Below are 19,063 nucleotides of genomic sequence, written 5' to 3' on the forward strand. Positions count from 1 at the left end.
ACGCCCCTGCCTAAAACACAGCCACGGCTGCCTCTGAGTAACAGATCTCGAAGGCAATGCCTTAGCGCCTGCTTGCGCCGAAACACGTCATGGCTGGCAGGTCACTGTAGCCATATTTTCAGCATCTCTCTCTGTATAACTCATATCTGTATTTTATCTTTGTTACAGCAATAAGAAAGCCACGTAGAAATGAGAAAATTATATTAAAAGGCTTTTACTGTGGGCAGCCAGAAGAACCATTGAAGTTGGCTTGACGCTTTTTGCAGACTTCTTTGGCTACAGCTCTGGCCAGTAGCTGCACAACAACCGCATAAACATCGAGATCACTGTACAAGCAAAAATGGCGTTCGCAAATGTGTTGGGTCATTCTTCGTTTCCTCAAACCGGCGCAGATATGAATTTATTCGCTCCCCCTGACTTGAGCGACGTTGTCCCCGACTGGATGAGATCTGAACATTCAACAGGGGTGAGCTTCTCTCAGCCTAGGTGATCGCGCGTGAGTGATTTGGGTGTCATGTGTGTTGGGTGCATGAGGCGACCGGCGCTCGCAGTGACATGCAATTCTGTTAAAACTTATCTCCCAAGCTCAGGCACCTTTTGACACCTTCATTTTTTCGCGAAGATTTCTATAAGCGTGTTGTTTCTGCGTTTCAGACAACTGTTGTTGCGGTGGAGTTTGATGGCGGCGTCGTGATCGGAGCAGATTCGCGGACGAGCACAGGGTAAGCTTAGTTTCTCAATCATGCTTGTTTTGCTGTTGCTGTATGATTGGTTAGAGAACATGTGTGTAAAAATTTTTTTTTGTGTGTATAGTATATGTTGTAGCTGAATTTAGTCTGCGTGACAAGTTGACTAGTGCTGTCATATGTGTGGCAAAAACCATAGTGGCAACACAAGCGGTTAGTACTCGCTTTGATGTAGCTTTGCTTTCGCTCGTGAGCTTCAGAACTTGCTGAGGAACGCTCTGTCTTTCACAAAAGAACGGAAGAGGTGTAGAAAGCACATTAAATCTTTGGCTTCCAGATTCGCATTTGTTCATTCAGATGGATTACTTATAGCGGGAACCACACACATCTCATAATCTGAAGGAGGTTTGGTGTGCATGACACTGCTGGAGCTACGCGTGGCTGAGCACGCTTGGAACAACTGAGAACTGCAGTATTACTGTCAGAGTCCAACACTATCTCTGGTCTTATTGTTTGAGTACAACATGATAGAGCGTTTACACGTGGACAAGCCTGTGTGTTGCTGTTCATGACTTATCATCATCAGCTTATTTGAATTTGCTGCAGCAGCACAAGGACTGTGCACAAGGACAGCACAAGACCTTTTTTTTTTTTTTTCGGAGAATACTGGTTACTTTTGTCCTCGATCAATCGAACCCATCCTATGCCTGTAAATTTTTCTTGACTATACATCTGCTTTCCCTTGAGACCCATTCTGTTACTTTATCAAACAATCGATTATCTGTTCACTGCATGACACAACCCGCCGAACTCTACTACTTCTCCATAATCTCTACTATAATATCACCTTTCTGCTTTTCATATTTACGCCACAGTGCCATCTTCCTGTCTCTTGATGTTGTGCGCATCTTTTACTTTTGGTCGCTCATTGCATGGTCCTTGGGTTGCTTTCAAACTGCTTTTCTTCGCCCCCAATTTTTGGCCTCATACCAGGTGAATACAATGATTACATACTTTCCATTGCAGTGATCTCAACCAGCTGTCATGTCTTACTGTTTGCCAACTATCAATTGCCTATAATATTTTTTGTCCTGTGGTGTGTTTATTTTTTTCTGCTTTGTTATTTTTTTTATCTTTAAATGTTGGTTAGGCATGTTTTTAATCTAAATGGGTTTCTTGCAGTGCTTACGTGGCCAACCGTGTCTCTGACAAGCTGACACGTGTGACAGACCGAATCTACTGCTGCCGCTCGGGTTCCGCTGCAGACACACAGGCCATCGCGGACATAGTGACTTACCACCTCAGCTTCTATGAGTGAGTCACGATTCATTCTTCAGACTACATTGAGGCCTTATTTACATATGAGCACAGTCAGCAACATTTCGCTTGAGTGCAGAATGAAGCTTGAAAGGTTCTTTAATGCTACATTTTTTTTTGCCCTATCCTCAAGTCTTTTTAAGGGACCCTGAAACGATTTTGACAATGCTGTACAAGTGTTCTGAGTCATTAGGGTAAGTCCTGATCATTAAGTGACCCATGTAACCCCTCCACATAAGGCATGTAATTTATTATAAGGCTTTAAAAATGTGCAACCCTACCGATGGCAGCAGCGCCGCTCCCCCGAATTTTCAGCCAACCTGCCGCCATCTATTTAGCAGGCGCGCTTGACATCAGTTGGGCGAGCTATCCGATTGGCTACCCATGTCGTGTCAATGATATTTCCAACTTTATGGTGAGCAAATGTTGTTCGTAATAGCATGTTAAAATAGAATGGTTAATGGAATTGAATAGAATGGTTAATCTGTTTCTATAAAAAGAAAGTAACAGAAAGAGATTACACGAGCATTTACCACTACACTCAAGCACTTCTGGCACACAGCAAGTGTCGTCTGCTTGTATTACAACGTGCTTCATGTTGACGCAAGCTGCGCGGTCACTGTTGGTCTCGAAGTTTCTTTTCGCGAGGACCATGAAGTGCTCTTGTTGTGTTGTAGGCTGCAAATCTAGTGATTCTAAAGCACACAGATCACCAAATCTAAATCTCTAAAGCGCACAGACCTCTTCAAAGTATAGTGCATTATGTTCAACAGATTCTTTGATTTACTTGGTTTGATTTGGCTGTTGCATATGTGCCATTGTGACACAAAGTGTTCAGACTACTTAAGTATTGTTAGGTATCTTTCGTACTTTTCTGTACAGTGTGGGGTCTGAGCGTGCTCTTGGTTGGGACAAAGAAACGACAACATAATACGTAGTGCAAACAGTCAAAAGGGCATTCATTGCGCCTCTTATACAGCAATCCCAGCTAGCCTAATTACAACACATAGAACATGCCGATAGGCGCTGACGAAACGAGGAAGTCCAACTCACTGCAACAGGATATCGAGCGAATGTTTGCCCCATGCCAGACACCAATGCCTAATCGTTTGTGTGTACAGTCACATGAAAGGTGGCGCATTCGAATGATGATGTTTGTCCATCCCGGTGCCCCGCTCTGAAGCCTTTCGTGGAACAGTTTCGCGAAGCCTGTTAGCAAACACGCGGTTGGCTGTGCGCGACCCCAACCCTAAGCCAAAGAGGAGAAAGCTGGTTCACTTTGTGCCCGAGTATCCACGCCGCCAGGTAGTGCCAGCATCGCGACACTAGTGCCATCTCTCTGACTACCGGCGGCGCACAGCTACACGTGGATGCTGGATTACAAAAGACATGAGAGCCATGCGGGGAAAGCTACATCAGGGGACGGGTGATAGTCTAATGCCCCCACATTCCCCCAACCTTAAAGCACGTATCGTATTTTCGCACGTATAACCCACCCTTGCATATAACCCGCACCCCTAACTTTGAACTCCATGAAAAAAAAAATTACCTCGCGTATAACCCGCACACTTATCCGAAAAAATGAGGACTAGGAAGTTATAACTACGCGCAGTCATTATTTTGTTTCCAAAACAAATTTATTTCCAAATGACCGCCACAACGTTGTCAATGCCCCGTAGGGCACTGACACGGCCGGGATCGCCCCCCCACGCATCTACGATCCACTGGCACAGCAGTTCAATACCTGGCCTTCGCACGCGTCTCGTCGGCGTGAGGGCATAAAGACTGTCAGCCATCCACTAGGCATATAGCCGCTTCACGTGTGCCTTGAACGGCCTATTGAGACACTCGTCAAGTGGTTGGAGCATGGAAGTCATTCCGCCAGGTATTACGACAAGGTCTGTGCCGTTGTCAGCGAGGTGAGCTTTCACCGCGTCGGTGCATTGGCCTCGGAAGGAGTCCAGCACCAGCATTGACCGGCGTGCCAACAATGCACCTGGTCTTTTTTCCCAAATTGTTCGAATCCAGTCAATGACAAGGTCACTGTTCATCCAGGAATTGTCTTCCGCCTGCACCACAATTCCTGGGGGCAATGGTGTACTTGGCAGGGTCTTTCGCTTGAATATCACATACGGGCGCAGTATGGTACCGTCGGCCAAAGCACACATCACTATGCTGCGAAGCTTGGTGTTCCCACCAGTCAGCACACTAACAGATTTTGAGCCCTTTTTTTCCAGAGTCGTTTTCATTGGCATCTCAAAATATACTGGAGTTTGGTCAGCGTTTCCTATCTGAGATAGTAAATAGTTGTGCTGTTTTCTAAGTCCGATGACGTAACGTTGAAAGTTGAGCAGTTTCTCCGCGTAAGCTTCGGGAAGCCGCTGGCACATGGTAGTTCGCCGCCGCATCGAAAATCCATGCCTGGCCATAAAACGCTGCACCCATCCACGGCTCACACGAAACTCGCGTGAAATATTAATTTCCTGGGCCAGCTTCAGGGCTTCCATCTGTGCCATCTCTGTCGACACAGCATGGCCACGACTCCTTCGCTCCTCAATAAATTTGGCAAGCTGCGTCTCGAGCTGGGAGTACGCGCCAGTCTTCGGGCCGCGAAACGCTCGCCTGTTCTTGTTCGCAGTTTCGAGAGCCTCTTTTTTCTTCGCCAGTCGCGAATGCAGGACTCGTCGGCGTCGTGCTTCCTCGCAGCAGCTCTGTTGCCAATTTTTTCAGCAGCAGCGACGATCTTCAGTTTCTCTTTCACTGTAAAAGACTGCGGCCGAGACACTCATCATGCCTAAACAAGGCTGGCCAACTGTGCAAGCTGGGTTTACAATAAACGTCACCTGACTCATGCGAAAAGCGTGCGAAAAGCATCTTACCGGATGTGGATCTGGCTATAACCTCTATAACCTGTGTTAGCCTTTTATTGGCTTAACACATGTCGATAGACATGCGGACTCTGCACAGCAGGCCGCGCGTTGTCGTGAAGCCGACCCCAACCCCCTCCCTTTGCGAATATTCGCAGATAACCCACACCCCCACTTTTTAAGCAATTTTTTTCAATTTTTGCTGCGGGTTATATGCGAGAAAATACGGTACATACTCCGGAAAAACGTGCCACACGGTCTAACATCAATGCATGCTTCTTGAACAGGAGGAGTTACATGCAGCCGTGGCTGCACCGACGAAATGTCCATGCACTCTTGCACATAAAACGCGCACCGACAATGTCTTGGGTACACCGCTGGCATCCACTGCTCGCAGCAGCAGCTCTGCAGATTTAGATGGCACAACTGCAGCCTAGGATTTCAGAAATGGCAATGCGGTGGTCGGCATGAGCAAGCGTCTCTCGCACCGGTGCGTCTTCCCGCCCAGAGAGCCGCAGCAACCACTGGTGACTGCTTGCTTCAGTCCTAGTTGCCGCAGGTTGTGAGCCAACAAAGGCAGCCATTTCACCAAACCTGCCACAGGCATCTCCATTGCTTCGGGAGGCTAGATCGTTGTCCGGCGCAGCAGGTGGCTGTGCAGACGATGTGCAGATAGCAGCAAGCCAAGGGTGGCTCCGCTCACGCTGCCTGCACTCAACACACTTAACAAACACTGAAACAAGGGAGAGCAATTCTGCATGCGCATCGCCCACGTGGTACAATGTTCAATTCCACTAGCAAAATATTGGGCAGCTACTCAGATGCTAAGTTCATGTGAACAAAGCATGCTTGCTTTAGCCAAACTAGTAATTTCAATTTGTGAAAGGCTAGCTAGAATGAGGGAAGCACAGGACGACACCTCAACGCCACGGTCCACCAGGTTGTGCCCTCCACGTGCTACTGGCGGCTCAGAAAAGCCTTATGCCTAACGAGTTGCTACTCGATAACAACCGGCATGCAAAAACAACACCCAAAGTGGGTGCAAAACAGGCAGCCGCAAGGAGACGTCAGCTCTGTGAGGTGGTCCTACCCCGTTTGCTGCACATGGCATTTGAACAGACGGTGCCCACTGTCACGACCAATGTCGGGCCGCAATACCAGACAGCCTTGGTATAGCGGCACTTGTGGCCCGCGGCCACCCGGCTCCCAGAATCAAAAAGGTAGAAGAAGCTATTTACGTAACAAACTTGGACCACCCACGAGGCCTCCTTGCTTACTCACTTCAGGTTTGCCAACGCTCTGTGGGTGCTAGGCCTTGCTCTTTCAGGATGCAGACCATGTGGCGCTCGTACCGACGAATATCTTCCAAGAACTTCGGAGAAGGGTTAGCATGTCGACAAGTTAAAACGTGCCGCTAACGCTAGTGATCAAAATCCACAGTAGGCCTACGCTTCGGTTTAAACAAAGGTTGTCTTGAACCTAACAAAACTGTCAAAACTATTGTCCAATAGCCCAAGAGCTCCACATTGGGATCTCAGATGTGCTCTTGGGAGAAAGGAACGACAACACAGTAGTGCAAACAATCAAAAGGGCATATATTGCGCCTTTTTTACACCATTTCCAGCTAGCCTGCTTACAACCAATGGAACATGCCGATGGGCACTGACAAATCGAGAAAGTCTGACTCACTGCTACAGGATATCGAGCAAATATGTTTGTCCTATGCAAGACACCAATGCCTAATCATTCGCATGCACAGTCATGCGAATGATGGCGCGTTTGAACGATCGCGGGAGTGTGTCAGCGAGCATGCGACCCCAAGCCGAAGAGAAAAACCTATGCGCTTGCGTATCCATGCCACCAGGTAGCGCTAGCATCGTAACACTAGTGCCATCTCTCGTACGGCTGCGCAACTACCGGCAACAAACTTGCAACGCGAGGAAGCTGGATTCGAGGAGACGCGAGAGCCGTGCAGAGAAAACAACATCAGGAAGTGCAAGTGAGTTGAGCGTCCTCACAGCACTCACCTGCCATTGCCAGTCTTTCCCCAAGAAGCATGACACATCGCCATGAGACATATCCCTCTGTGCATCCACTTGATTTGGTCCTTGCATTTCAACGTATTTTGTAAACAGTGTAATGCATAAATATAAATATAAAATTGGCATTGGGTTACACCATGGGTTCTCAAAGTGGGTTCCGCGGAACCTACGGGTTCCGCAGGCCCCTGCTCGGGGTTCCGCGAGCCACTGATAAATTTTTCCTGGTCCCGCTCTCGACAAGTGTCTAAAACGGCGAACACGAGGTGCGCTTGATCCAAAGAACCTCCAATACCCATGCCCGAGTGTCAAAAAGCACATCACAGTGCATAACAGCAACGCGCGAACTGCGCAATAAATACGCAAGCAGCTTGTAGCCACCCAACCTCTGAGAACGGGCAACGCGCCTAAGCTTTCGCACTTGAATCTCGGAGGCCGTAACTTACCACCATGCGCCTTTCTCCTATTTGTAGATAGGGTAGGTGCCGATAGCGTGCGCACTGACCTATACGTTGGAGGAAAAATTAAAAAAAAAATGCGGAGCATCGCAAATGCGCGCCGCAGAAGAGCAAGAACGGCGTAGCGTCCAACCGAATCGAAGCGGCGCAGTCCGCATCGCCGTGGTCCTCAGCGGCAATCGTACGCGGCACGTGACTGACAGCAACGCCGAAGCACTTCGTGCCTAATTGTGCCTTTAAAGTCTTTATTCTTGCGTTTATCGCCGCGCGTAACACCGCGTTGGCGGCTAGCCGCGTGCCTCCGTAAGTGCGTAGTCGCTATCTCTGATCGCGTCGATGACCACCAATAACCACCACAGTTTCGTCCGCAGCGGTTGCGGCAAGTAGTAGTTTCGTTTTCACTCGATGCGCACGTCGGCTGCATGCCTTCACAACTGCGTAGTCGCCTCCGATGGCAGCGTCGATAGCGACCGCAGTTTCGTTCGCACTTCTTGCAGTGAAAGGTAGTTTCGGTTTCACTCGATGCGTCTGTCAGCCGCCTGCCTTCTGAACCGTAAAGTGACCGTCCATGATCGCGTCGATAGCGGCCGCGGTTTCGTCCACACTTCTTGCAGCGAACGGTAGTTTCGTTTTGACTTGGCGCTTGCATCAGCCGCCTGCCTTCTGAACCGCAAGGTCGCCGTCCATGATCGTGTCGATATATAGCGGCCGCGGTTTCGTCGACAGCGGTTGCGGCAAGCAGTAGTTTCGCTTTTACTCAGTGCAAAGCTGTCGAAGATAAAAAGCACCGGCTACATCGCGATGGACGGACAATTTGTTGGCGAGCAGCTGAGTGGCGAAAAAATAATCGGGATGTGCGCCCGTTGGTGCAAAGCGCGTCTCAGATGAAAACGCGCGCCGCGAAGGATGTCGCGAGGCCTTCGCCGCTGCTAGCGCTAATCAGTCATGAGATAAAGAGAATTTCAGCTTCCGCACTGGTCTTGTGCTAAATAGAAACAAGATTTGACGATTCATTGAGTAAATAAAAGCGTGTTGACGTAGTACAGCATTTGTTTGTTTTCTTGATACCCTCGATAATTCGGTTAAATCGGGGAGGGGGGGGGGGGTTCCTTGGCACTTTATGGAGCTTAGCAGGGTTCCCTGGGATGAACGTACCTGAGAACCCCTGGGTTACACGTTGCATAGGATGAAAATAAACACTATTGTATGCATCTTTATTAGTTGTATAGCATTTATTTACCACTTTATTAAAGCTTCACATATATGTGCATTGGATCTGCATATTTTTTTTTCTAGCATCATATCTTTGTGTAGGCTTTCTAGCAATACAGTTTGTGGTTTTGCTTTACAATTTGGTGCTCTGGCTTTCCAATGTCACAGGATGGAAACCGGCCAGCCAGCCAAGGTGGAGACGGCCGCCAACATTTTCCGGGAGCTTTGCTACAACTATCGTGATCAGCTGGTGGCTGGGATAATCTGCGCGGGTTGGGACCGTCAAAATGGAGGCCAGGTAACAAGCTCGTTGGTGTAGTGTTTCGGTATTGTTTGCGTTATCAGAATGCAGAGAGACAGCCATGTTTCTTAGCCTTCGCCAGATAATTCGAACTTCAATAGTCGGCACGCATGTGCCTTATCCCAATAGTGACTCCAACAGCAGCAGCGTCCATCTTGGCGGTGCTTAGAGTACAGTGAATGGGTCCAGCACACGTCATCTCCCATCGAAATTGACCATTTTCGGCCTGCCTCAGGAAAATATTAAATCGGAAACGGTAGCTCACAATGAATTATTACAGTATTTACCAAGTTCTAATGCATGTTTTTTTTTTTCTTTTTAATCCGATATGAAACCAACCAAAACCGCGTTCACAATGCCTTAATGGCATCTGAAGGGTTAACCATATCACTCTCTTTACGTCCAGGTATACATGGTTCCACTGGGAGGCATGCTGTTGCGTCAGCCTGTGGCAATGGGTGGCTCAGGCAGTACCTATTTGTATGGTTATGTCGATGCCAACTACAAGCCTGGCATGACCAAGGAGGAGTGCCTCAAGTTTGTCACAAACGGTAAGTTTGCCGTGTATACAGAGACTACGTTTACCCCGTTTACGTTTAAAATATTTATTGTACAAATAATAAATATTTCACTCTTGCCGCTGCTTGTTCTTGCTCGAATATTTAGCAACTCATATTTTATGGTTCAAGTAATTCAGTATGAAAATGTGCACTGTTACATGCCTGGTTGGTCAAGAAAAAAAAACTGCAAATAACTGTTGCGAAGAAACCCGCAATCATTTGGCTATCGCAGCGCAGTCAACTTCTGTGCTGTTGTCAATAGTTGGAGATTTGGTGCACGCTTTGACCATACTTTCTTGTAGATGTAGCGACAGCATGACAATAGTCAGAATACATGCTGACCAGGGCCGAGATAATGTAGCGTTTTCATTCTGATACTTCCCTTTATGTGCTGTGTCAGTGGTCTGAGAGGCGATCCATCCACATTATCGGCATAATTGGTCATTTGTGAATGGTGGATGATAAGAAAGATACAGAATCCTTACGTTATACCAACTCTGGTCAAAGGCAAGCATATGTATGCGCAGAACCGCATTGACAAACTTGGGCTGCATTCTCAGACGATCACTTTTGAAGGTAATTTCACTTTCGCAAGATTTTGCAACTAGTACTGAGCGCATCGTCGGGCGACAGCATTCCTGGCTCCTGGCACTGTGATAAGATCGCGGGCACTGTGCCTAGTATGCCATCACTTGTAGCTGCCAATGCATCTGGCTCTAGTCACGCAAAAGTATCCTAAAAAGTGATAATCAGAGAATACAGCACCTTTTATGGACACTTGTGAAATAAACAAACTCATTTTCTGATGAATCCGATACTTTGGACTCTCGATCATTCAGACCCTATTGAATCCAAATTATCAGTCTGCGATTGTATGTCAGCATAGCGGCAAACTTCTTGTGACAGTTTGCGTTTTTGCCACCCATCACCTCATTGGTAAGCAGTGAATTTTCGTCACAGCTGCACCGTCATGTCTGTTACGCCTAACGAGCTTTGCTTCGCCGGGTGTCAGCAGTCAAAGTTAGTTTGGTGCCCAGTCAATGCATATTTATTTGGAATAGCCGTATGGCTCTCGAAGCTGAGAAACCACCTCGCCAATGAAAGCCGGAAAGTGGGGAACAACCTAAATAATGCAAACTTGTTTACAGATGCCATTTCTCTGACATCACGTGTGCGGATCATGTCTGATACTGCAGTTGTTATACATTCGTTCTATAGAAAAGATTGCAGGATCGTGGGGATGTTCTAGTAATCAAGCAGGTCCAAAAATTTGGTTAACTGTAAGCAAATTTTTCATCTTTGGGTTGTCTTGGCTTTGGGCTGTGTAAATGGCAATGCAACTTACTTACCGAAATTGAAACTGTCGATCATTCACATTTTCACATTTGTTTGTTTCTAACAGATATTCAAGTAGAACAATTATTAAATAAAATAATACACTGAAACCTCAATATAACAAATCTGAAGAAGGAGCCAAAATTACTGTATTTACTTGCATAATTAAACTCACTTTTTTTTCCCAAAAAATATGCGCAAAGTAGGAGGGTGCGTTTATTATGCGGGGTAAAATATTGAGCTATTTTTCCGCAGCCACCTCTAAAAAAAGTCGCAGTTTCACCCTGAAAGGCGAACCATCAATTGCACTAGCAAATGTGTAGACAGCTATACGAAGTGAAGGTAGTAGTTTTATCAGCTGTATAAACTTGAAACATTCGCTAACTATCTAAATTAACAAGCATTGTGTCAACCTGCACAGGCAAATATAAACCCATCACACTCGATAACTGCGGACACTCGCTGTCAAATTGCTGACATGAGCAAGCGTGGCAGCAACAGCGAGCGAAGTGCACCTGGAAAATGCACCTCAAGTCTCCATATGATTGCTATCGCAATAAAAGTAGGAGACACACAGTATGATTTGGCGTCCGATACAATCATACCCGCCGGATGCCATATCATATGCCGAATCGTACCATGTCTCTCATACTTCACGGCAGCAAGTTCAGGGTGCATTCATTATGCAAGGAAAAGAAGAAAAAAGCACACTTGATTGGAAAAGTGGGGGGTGCGTTCATTATGCGAGTAAATACCGTACTTCATTACATCCGTTTTTGCCCGTGTCTACAGCATGTGCCCAATGGTGTGCTCAACTCTAAACATGCAAATAAGACAGATTCACAGCCAGCCACATATGAGATGAAATTTTAATAAAACAATAGCAAAGGAATCTAAGACTTTTTAGCACCTGACATGACGGCCTTTACAGTAGTGGCCTTCTGTTCTAATATGATGGTCTTTCGCTTCCACTTTCCACCTGGCTCATTCATATGGTCATGAAACCAGCAAAACAGCAATGGATACTGCCAAGGGAGATACCATCTGTGAGGTGGATAGCAAATTTCTCTTTCAATTCCAGTCATGCTTGCATTTTGTCTTGTCTATTTTCAGCAATTGGCCTGGCCATTGCTCGTGACGGCAGCAGTGGAGGTGTCGTCCGGCTAGGAGTGATCACCAAGGACGGAGTGGAGCGCATGGTTCTCACAGGAGATGAGATTCCGCAGTTTTACCAGGGATGAGCTACCCCTATTCTTTGTATCTGCTGCTCTCGCGGAGTTCAATAAACCTGTTGTGCTGGCCAGCGTTTGACTCCTGAGCAAGCCTTCCTATAGGCTCAAAATTGCTGGTTCAGAGTCAGAGTCAGTCGTCTTCACACCTGCACTCACAGACAGCTTGGGCATTGAATTATAGTCATCCCAAAATAAAGATTTTTTTTTTTCTCTTTCCCGGACAGTTTGCATGACCAGAGGCTTTGTGTGTGTGCAGACCACGGTGTAAGTATACATCAGTTGTTGACACTCTCAGCTCGCCGCGGCAGAAAGCGCGGCGGTGTACTTGCGCCGGCCGCAGCTGTGTGGTGGGGGGTGCTGCGGCTCGGGGGCCAAGCCGTAACCTAGGCAACCTTCTTTCTGCGGTTTTACGTGCCAAAACCAGTTCACCAGGGTGTAAGAAATATACTTCAGTGTTGAGAATCCACCCAAAGGCATGATGAGATATTCTTCAGTGCAATGGCCTAGGTTGCCTATCAACTTAGGCAACCTAGGCCATTGCACTGAAGAATATCTCATCATGCCGTTGGGCGGATTCTCAATACCTGAAGTATATTTCTTACACCGTGGTGCAGACTTCACTTCTGTACGATTGTCATGTAATGCGCAAATCCTGTGGACAGCTATCTATGTCCTGTGGTGTGCTGTACAACTATCGTACAGATTCGTGTAAGGGCCACAATTTTGTCAAGGTGCAGGCCTTACAGAGGACTTTTGGTCACAATGGAGCCGGTGCAGCTGACGACTTGTGCTCACCCTGGATTCATTGCATCAGAGGTCAATGTGCAGCTCTCGCCATCAAATAGCAGCACGCAAAAGTACGCAGTGTGCAAAAATTCACGCATGTACGCACGCTGCATCGCGGCACTGCGGCATCGTTGCTTCTCCCGGAATTTTTTCTTCCCCGAAATTTTGGACTGCCAAGTTGGAGGTGTGGCCCTTACACGAGTCAATACAGTAAATAAATCCTGTGTATGGAACACCTGGGACGAGCCCACATCAGTGCACACCCAGACATAGGTGAGAGCAGTAACTTTGAGATAATCTCCGTCGACCTAGACTAGTAAATTTGTGTGTTCGCTTACCTATAACATCTCCCGTTCCGTAAAAAAAGACGCCAGACCACCCCAGAAAACAGGTCTGCAGGCAGCATCAGCTTTCACCTCAGCTTTAGTTGCATAACAGTTTGTGCTTCCTGACTGCATTGGATAATTTTGTTTGATTTATTTTTTATGGGAATAAGTAAACCAACAAGATGAATAGCGCCAGCGTTGTCTTATGATACATTCTGCAGGTCCATCCTGCGCTCCGACTCGAATTGCAATGTTGCAGAGCGTGCTCTTGCTGCCACTGGGTGTGTGTGGCAAGCGAGGGGACAATCCTCAGAGTTTGCCGGCGCCAACGCGCCTTGCTTGTCGTCTCGGAGGCCATGCACAAACTTCTCTGTAGTGCACTAGATGGCACAGCACTTCCAAAAAGAAGTGCGAGAGAGGAGCCCGAACGAGTTTGTCACATGCACCAGCGCACCATGCATTTTGTCGACCATGTGCAGGCTTCGCGGTGATGCTGCTAGATGCCGCTGAATGTTCTTAGGCCGCGGCGGCCACATTTCAATAGAGGCGAAATGCAATAATGCGCATGTGCTTGCGTTTAGTGCACGTTAAAGAACCCCAGGTGGTCAAAATTGATCCAGAGCACTCGCCTACAGCGTTCCTCAAAATCGGAATTGGTTTTGGCACGCAAGACCCCAGAAAGAAGAATAATGTTCTTGGGGGAAGCATGAAAGAGGAGTCCCGCTGCTTTAGATGTCTACATAGCTCGTTTTGACAGTGGCAATATGTTGTGTCACTATATTGATTCAGTGCTAAATGCACTACTGCTGACAGTCATCATGCGATGGATTGTACCGAATTTTGTTTGCATAGGTTACTATGCGGCATGTTGTAATTAAATTTGACACATCTGAATACATTTGTTGGACTGGCACATACCTGGCACATATATGCTCTGGCAGATTGGCCAGAGAGAAACTTTAGTGGTGCAAAATCGCACCAGAGTGCTCCCCACCGGGAGGAATTGGTTGTGGGTGGAGCCTTCAGTCCAGGACACCATGACAAAGCTTCCCACTGTTTTTCATTCAGGTGTGGGTTACGCTGTACTAATTTTTTTAACTGACATGCCCAATGCTGCATGGTAAACCAGTGCATTGCAATTCACAACACCGCCTCGTCGTGTGTGAGTGGCCAAGAATGGGCGCACACCCAGTGGCAGAAATAAAATAAAGAAAGCCATTGAATGTCATGTGCTATTCCATTTGTAGGTCTGTACTTTAGAGATACCTATCAGCGGACATTATATGTACGTACAGTGCTCAGCAATTTAAATGCAATACTCTGAGCATGTGGCAACTAGCACTTGTTGCACCACCATTGGGTGCTGGGGAAGCCGAGCTGGTGCATTGTGGCGTACAATAAGGGTAAGAGCATTTGTGAGAAATGGTGACTGCATTCGACCCCCCAATGTTTAGCGGTGGTACAAGTGCTGGCAGCCATCTGCCTCGAGTGTCATGTTTGAATTTCCAAGTACTGTACAGGTTTTATGTTGCAATTTAATGTTTGATTACACAGAACACAACCTGCGATGGCACTGCGTTGTTGGTCAACATTCGGTGCTATATCAGCCAGTTTGCTGGAGCTTGCATCTATCATGCATATGACATATAACCACATCGTATCTGGCAATATACTGGCCCAGCAGGAGTAGCCACTTCGAATCCAGGTCTGAGGTGCAGGCAACAATAGCTTCGTTTTATTTATTTATTTATATACAATACCTACAGTGCCCTCTAGGGCATTATTGGCGGGGGAACATCAGAAATAAATAACAAGAGACATATAAGTTAGGCAAATGATGCAGCATATAAAGCATCTAAAATACCTATGCACTATTTCAATAAAAAAGAAATACTATTATACAAATATGAACAAACATGTGTAATATGCCTATGCACTATGGGAGTAAAAAGCAAAAACAAAAACTAATAAAGATGAACATGCATGTCATGCACACACAAAAGAACAACATCTCAATATAGTTATCTGGGCTAACATCTTTGGGAATAATCAACAAAAGGAATAAAACACTAGGACAAGCAATATTGCACTCATATTAACACGTGGTTCTGTAATGCCGTTAGAAAGAATGTGGGAGAGGCAGTAGCAATTTGCGCAGGTAGACCGTTCCAGTCGTGCACTGTTCATGGAAAACAGCTTTATTTCAATGCGTTTATTTGGCAGTTGTATTTGCGTGCCTTCAGTGGGTGGTCAGTGCGGGCGGAAATGCAGCTGGGCTCCTTTATGTATTTCTCTTTTTTAATGCCAGTGTTATTGTTAAGAAAGTTAGATAAAGCTATTCTTTGAACCTATTGGTAAAAACTGCATGGATGGTGTAAAGCTCACAAGTAATTGCCTAGTGAGCAAGGGTGCCATAATAGTGAAATTTCCTAATTAAATCGAACACAAATATTCAAGTAAAACGACTGCTGAATCGAATATAGAATATTTTCTCATTTCTTAAGTAACATGAAATATTAAGTTTGCGTGAAATCAATATGGCAATCAACGAAATCGGGCTTATACAGCTTGTCCCAACTATCCTGCACCAAGTTTTGACAAAATAGATTATTCTACGCAAGTAATATTATGCGCCTATTGTTTAGTCTTGTTTAAAAACTGCAAGAAATGCTAAATTCCTTCACACCAAGTTATTTAATCAAAATTAATTATCTAACATTCTAATTGTTCTTATTGTCAAGATGTCAATTGCGTGTTTGCAGAGTATCGCAAGAAAAGTAAAAATGAGGTGTTTCTAGCATGGTACACATGGCATGTTTACTCTTTTTGGCGAGTAGAGACAGCCCATAACATGAAAAATACCATGTCACTGCACACCCGTGTGCATGGGATCAAACCCACACCATCAAACAGTCTCAAGGGAAAAGCAAGCTGCTCAATTCACTCACCATTCAGGGCAGCACATTTCCTTGATGTTGGTATGCAGTAATCGCCGGGAGCTGCTCACACGTCGTGGAAAGAAGATGCATGCTGTTATCACTGCCACTCAGTCCAGTAAAAGATAAGCAGCTTGCTTTCGTACTGGGACAGTTTGATGTCGCTGCTATCTTGTGCGCATGGGTGTGCAGTCACATGGTAATTTTAAAAGTTAGTGGGCTTTCTCTATTTGCCAGAGAAAGCTAGCACATGATGTGTACCCTGCTGGAAGCACCTCATTTTGACTCGTCTTAACGATTGTCTACAACCGCCTAATTGACATCAGGATTTGCATTTTATAGCGAAGCTGGATATGACTAGGTTCTGACCAAAAGTGCGTACGTCGACAGGGTGTGTAGAAAAAAGTCGCGTTGACAAAACTGAATTCACAGTAGACTGCTGCATGCCGGCAGTGCTCCGTGGCTCTGGAGTGGATGGCGGAATAATAAAACGTCATTGTGTACCCACCAATGTATGCGCCTCGTTTTCTCGCGACGTCGACATCGTTCTAGCGACGTCATCAGCAGTTCTTGCTATGGCCAGGATGCACGTAGTCCTTAGTGAAGACGAAGAATGTGCATAGAAAGAGCGTCACCATGAGCAACAGCGTGAATTAGCGTGAAGGCGACGGGAAGCCGCTATAGCAGAACACGTGACATCCAAAGAATCCGTAACGTCAGATAACCCTTCTGTGACCGATGAAGAACATTAGAATGCCCATGAGGATCGCCTTCGCGAACAGAGGTGGGAGTGGGCGCGAAAGCATCGGCAACCAATTGCAGTATATCACAAGCAATGGTTACCATGGTGACAAAGTAAAGAGAAAATAAAGGACGATAACAACAACGAAGTTATGTGTATGTGTCTTTATTCAATCAATATAGCAATTAACCATATATGACTCAATATAATTATCAACAAGTACAGCTTCGCTGGTCTTCCATATTTCATGCGTGCATATATATGTTACTCACGGCTTCTTGACATTTCAAAGAATTAAAAAGTCATATATTTGCTGTTCAATAATTAATTGGATGTCAAGGACTAAAACATTACTGGCAGTTTCTCAACAAGACTCTGAACTTGGTCTTATTCGCATAGAACTATTCGTGTTTTTGTTTTTTTAACTCGGCGCATGATAATTGGGACACCGTGTACATGGCACATGCATGCAATACCGTATGCAATTACCTACATGTCTCGACAACTGACAAGCTTGTATGTGATAAACATCTGCTTTCAATTATCTAGAGCACCATGGCAATTAGAGTAATGAAAGAAGGGAACAGCGTGTTAACAGGTGAACGTACAGTGTTCTGTTCAATGAAAGGAGAAAAGTGCAATACCACAGCAATCACACATTGCCTTAAGGAATGCAAACGTGGTAAAACTTGTCAAATAATAGCGTTGAACAAATTCATGTATAGGCTGCCTAAACGCAAGCCATTTTTATTGAACGATCAGAAATTATTCAGCACCAGTTATCGGTCCCATGCACTTGCTCAGGAACTGGTGTCCCCGTACAACAACTACCGCTGTCCCTGCAGCAGAATCATTCAGAACAGTCGTCACATCCGTCATTTTATCTTCCTGGAGACAACAAAAAGTGTTTTTATCCCTTATTCCTGACTTTCCTGACCAGTCCTCCTGGGACTCAGCGCTCAGAGCTCATCGCTCAGCTCAAGGCTGTCCAGAGGGCCCGGGCTGTCACCGAAGGACTTTGTTTACCGGCCCCGACCTGGGTGGAGCCACCGGATTGATTGGCGGGGTCTCAGGCCCCGCTTTAATTCTTTCTCCTCAGGAGCTCAATAATGTTCGTACTCACTTATACCTCATATATTCGAAAGATCCAAATATTCGACAACTTCAAATAGTGAATTCTCTAATCGAGTAGCAGGGACTATTCAATTCATATTCAAAATTTAGAATATTTGCACACCTCTACTATTGAGTTAACACGAGAAAGAGGAAAAGCGCTATAACCTATACCTTTAACGACAGACCAAGTTCCAATTCCAAGGGCTCTTGACGTTTTATGTTGACTCATATGGTATTGTTTTTATTATTCTTTTCATAAAGCTAACAAACTTTGCATCACAATTTCGGGCATGGTGTATAGTTCCTCATGCCTCAAAGCAACACTTGAGTGTGTTACCAGCGACGATAGTTCACACAATGAGCCGTTTGGACAATGAAGTTCATCCCTTTTTCTCCCAAGTTGGTGTAAAATTCTGTATGTAACACGGCTTAAAGGGACACTAAAGCAAAATAAATCAACTTAGACTGATAAAGTATTCTTCAAAAACTCTGCTGTCGGTAATTACACTGCAATAGGTCAATTAGAAGAAAAAATGAAGCTCAAAGTTTAATTTTTGAATTTCGCGCGGAAACCTCAACGTCAGCACTTCAATGTGACGTCACGACTTCTAAAGTAATTTTTCGTATTTGGGCCAGATTGGCTCAGGAAAAGTTCTCGAAACTTGCCACATTCAGTCTTGGGCTCCTTTAGAACAGAATGTAGTCAATCTTTACCGCTAAAGAATTAACTGAGACCTAGAAGACGCTGTCAAGATCAATGACATCACGGTGAGCTCGTGCGGGAACTTCAAGGTGGCGTCGCCACTCACCTTTTGTGTGTTACTTTTTTTCTGGCTTACCAAGTGCCTTCTTGCAGTAAGAGTGGTGTTTTTGGTATCGTGGGAGAGTAATCTACTGATACAGAAGAAATCATTTTTCCCTTTAGTGTCCCTTAAAGAATAAGGGGATCTGAGGAGTTCTATTTCTTTTTTAGTTTTAACTATGCAAAGAAGCACAAATTGTTCTGTATAGTTGCATGTACTTCTTCTTTCTGGGGTTTTACGTGCCAAAACCAGTTCTGATTATGAGACACGCCGTAGTGGAGGGCTCCGGATTAATTTGGACCACCTGGGGTTCTTTAACGTGCACTACAACGCAAGCACACGGGCGT

The 19,063-nt window shown here is 45.7% G+C and overlaps 1 protein-coding gene across 1 annotated transcript; it reads left to right on the top strand.

Moving 5' to 3' along the window:
• Positions 1 to 309: 309 nt before the first annotated feature.
• On the top strand, positions 310 to 12,078 carry LOC119445926 (proteasome subunit beta type-6). The gene is made up of 6 exons (XM_037710228.2): positions 310 to 466; positions 655 to 722; positions 1,869 to 2,000; positions 8,748 to 8,877; positions 9,287 to 9,431; positions 11,889 to 12,078. The coding sequence occupies exons 1-6, from the start codon at positions 341 to 343 to the stop codon at positions 12,014 to 12,016; spliced, it is 729 nt and encodes a 242-aa protein (XP_037566156.1). The 5' UTR covers positions 310 to 340; the 3' UTR covers positions 12,017 to 12,078.
• The last annotated feature ends 6,985 nt before the right edge of the window (positions 12,079 to 19,063 follow it).

This window comes from Dermacentor silvarum, chromosome 3 (genome assembly GCF_013339745.2).
Source record: "Dermacentor silvarum isolate Dsil-2018 chromosome 3, BIME_Dsil_1.4, whole genome shotgun sequence".
Classification (NCBI taxonomy): domain Eukaryota; kingdom Metazoa; phylum Arthropoda; class Arachnida; order Ixodida; family Ixodidae; genus Dermacentor; species Dermacentor silvarum.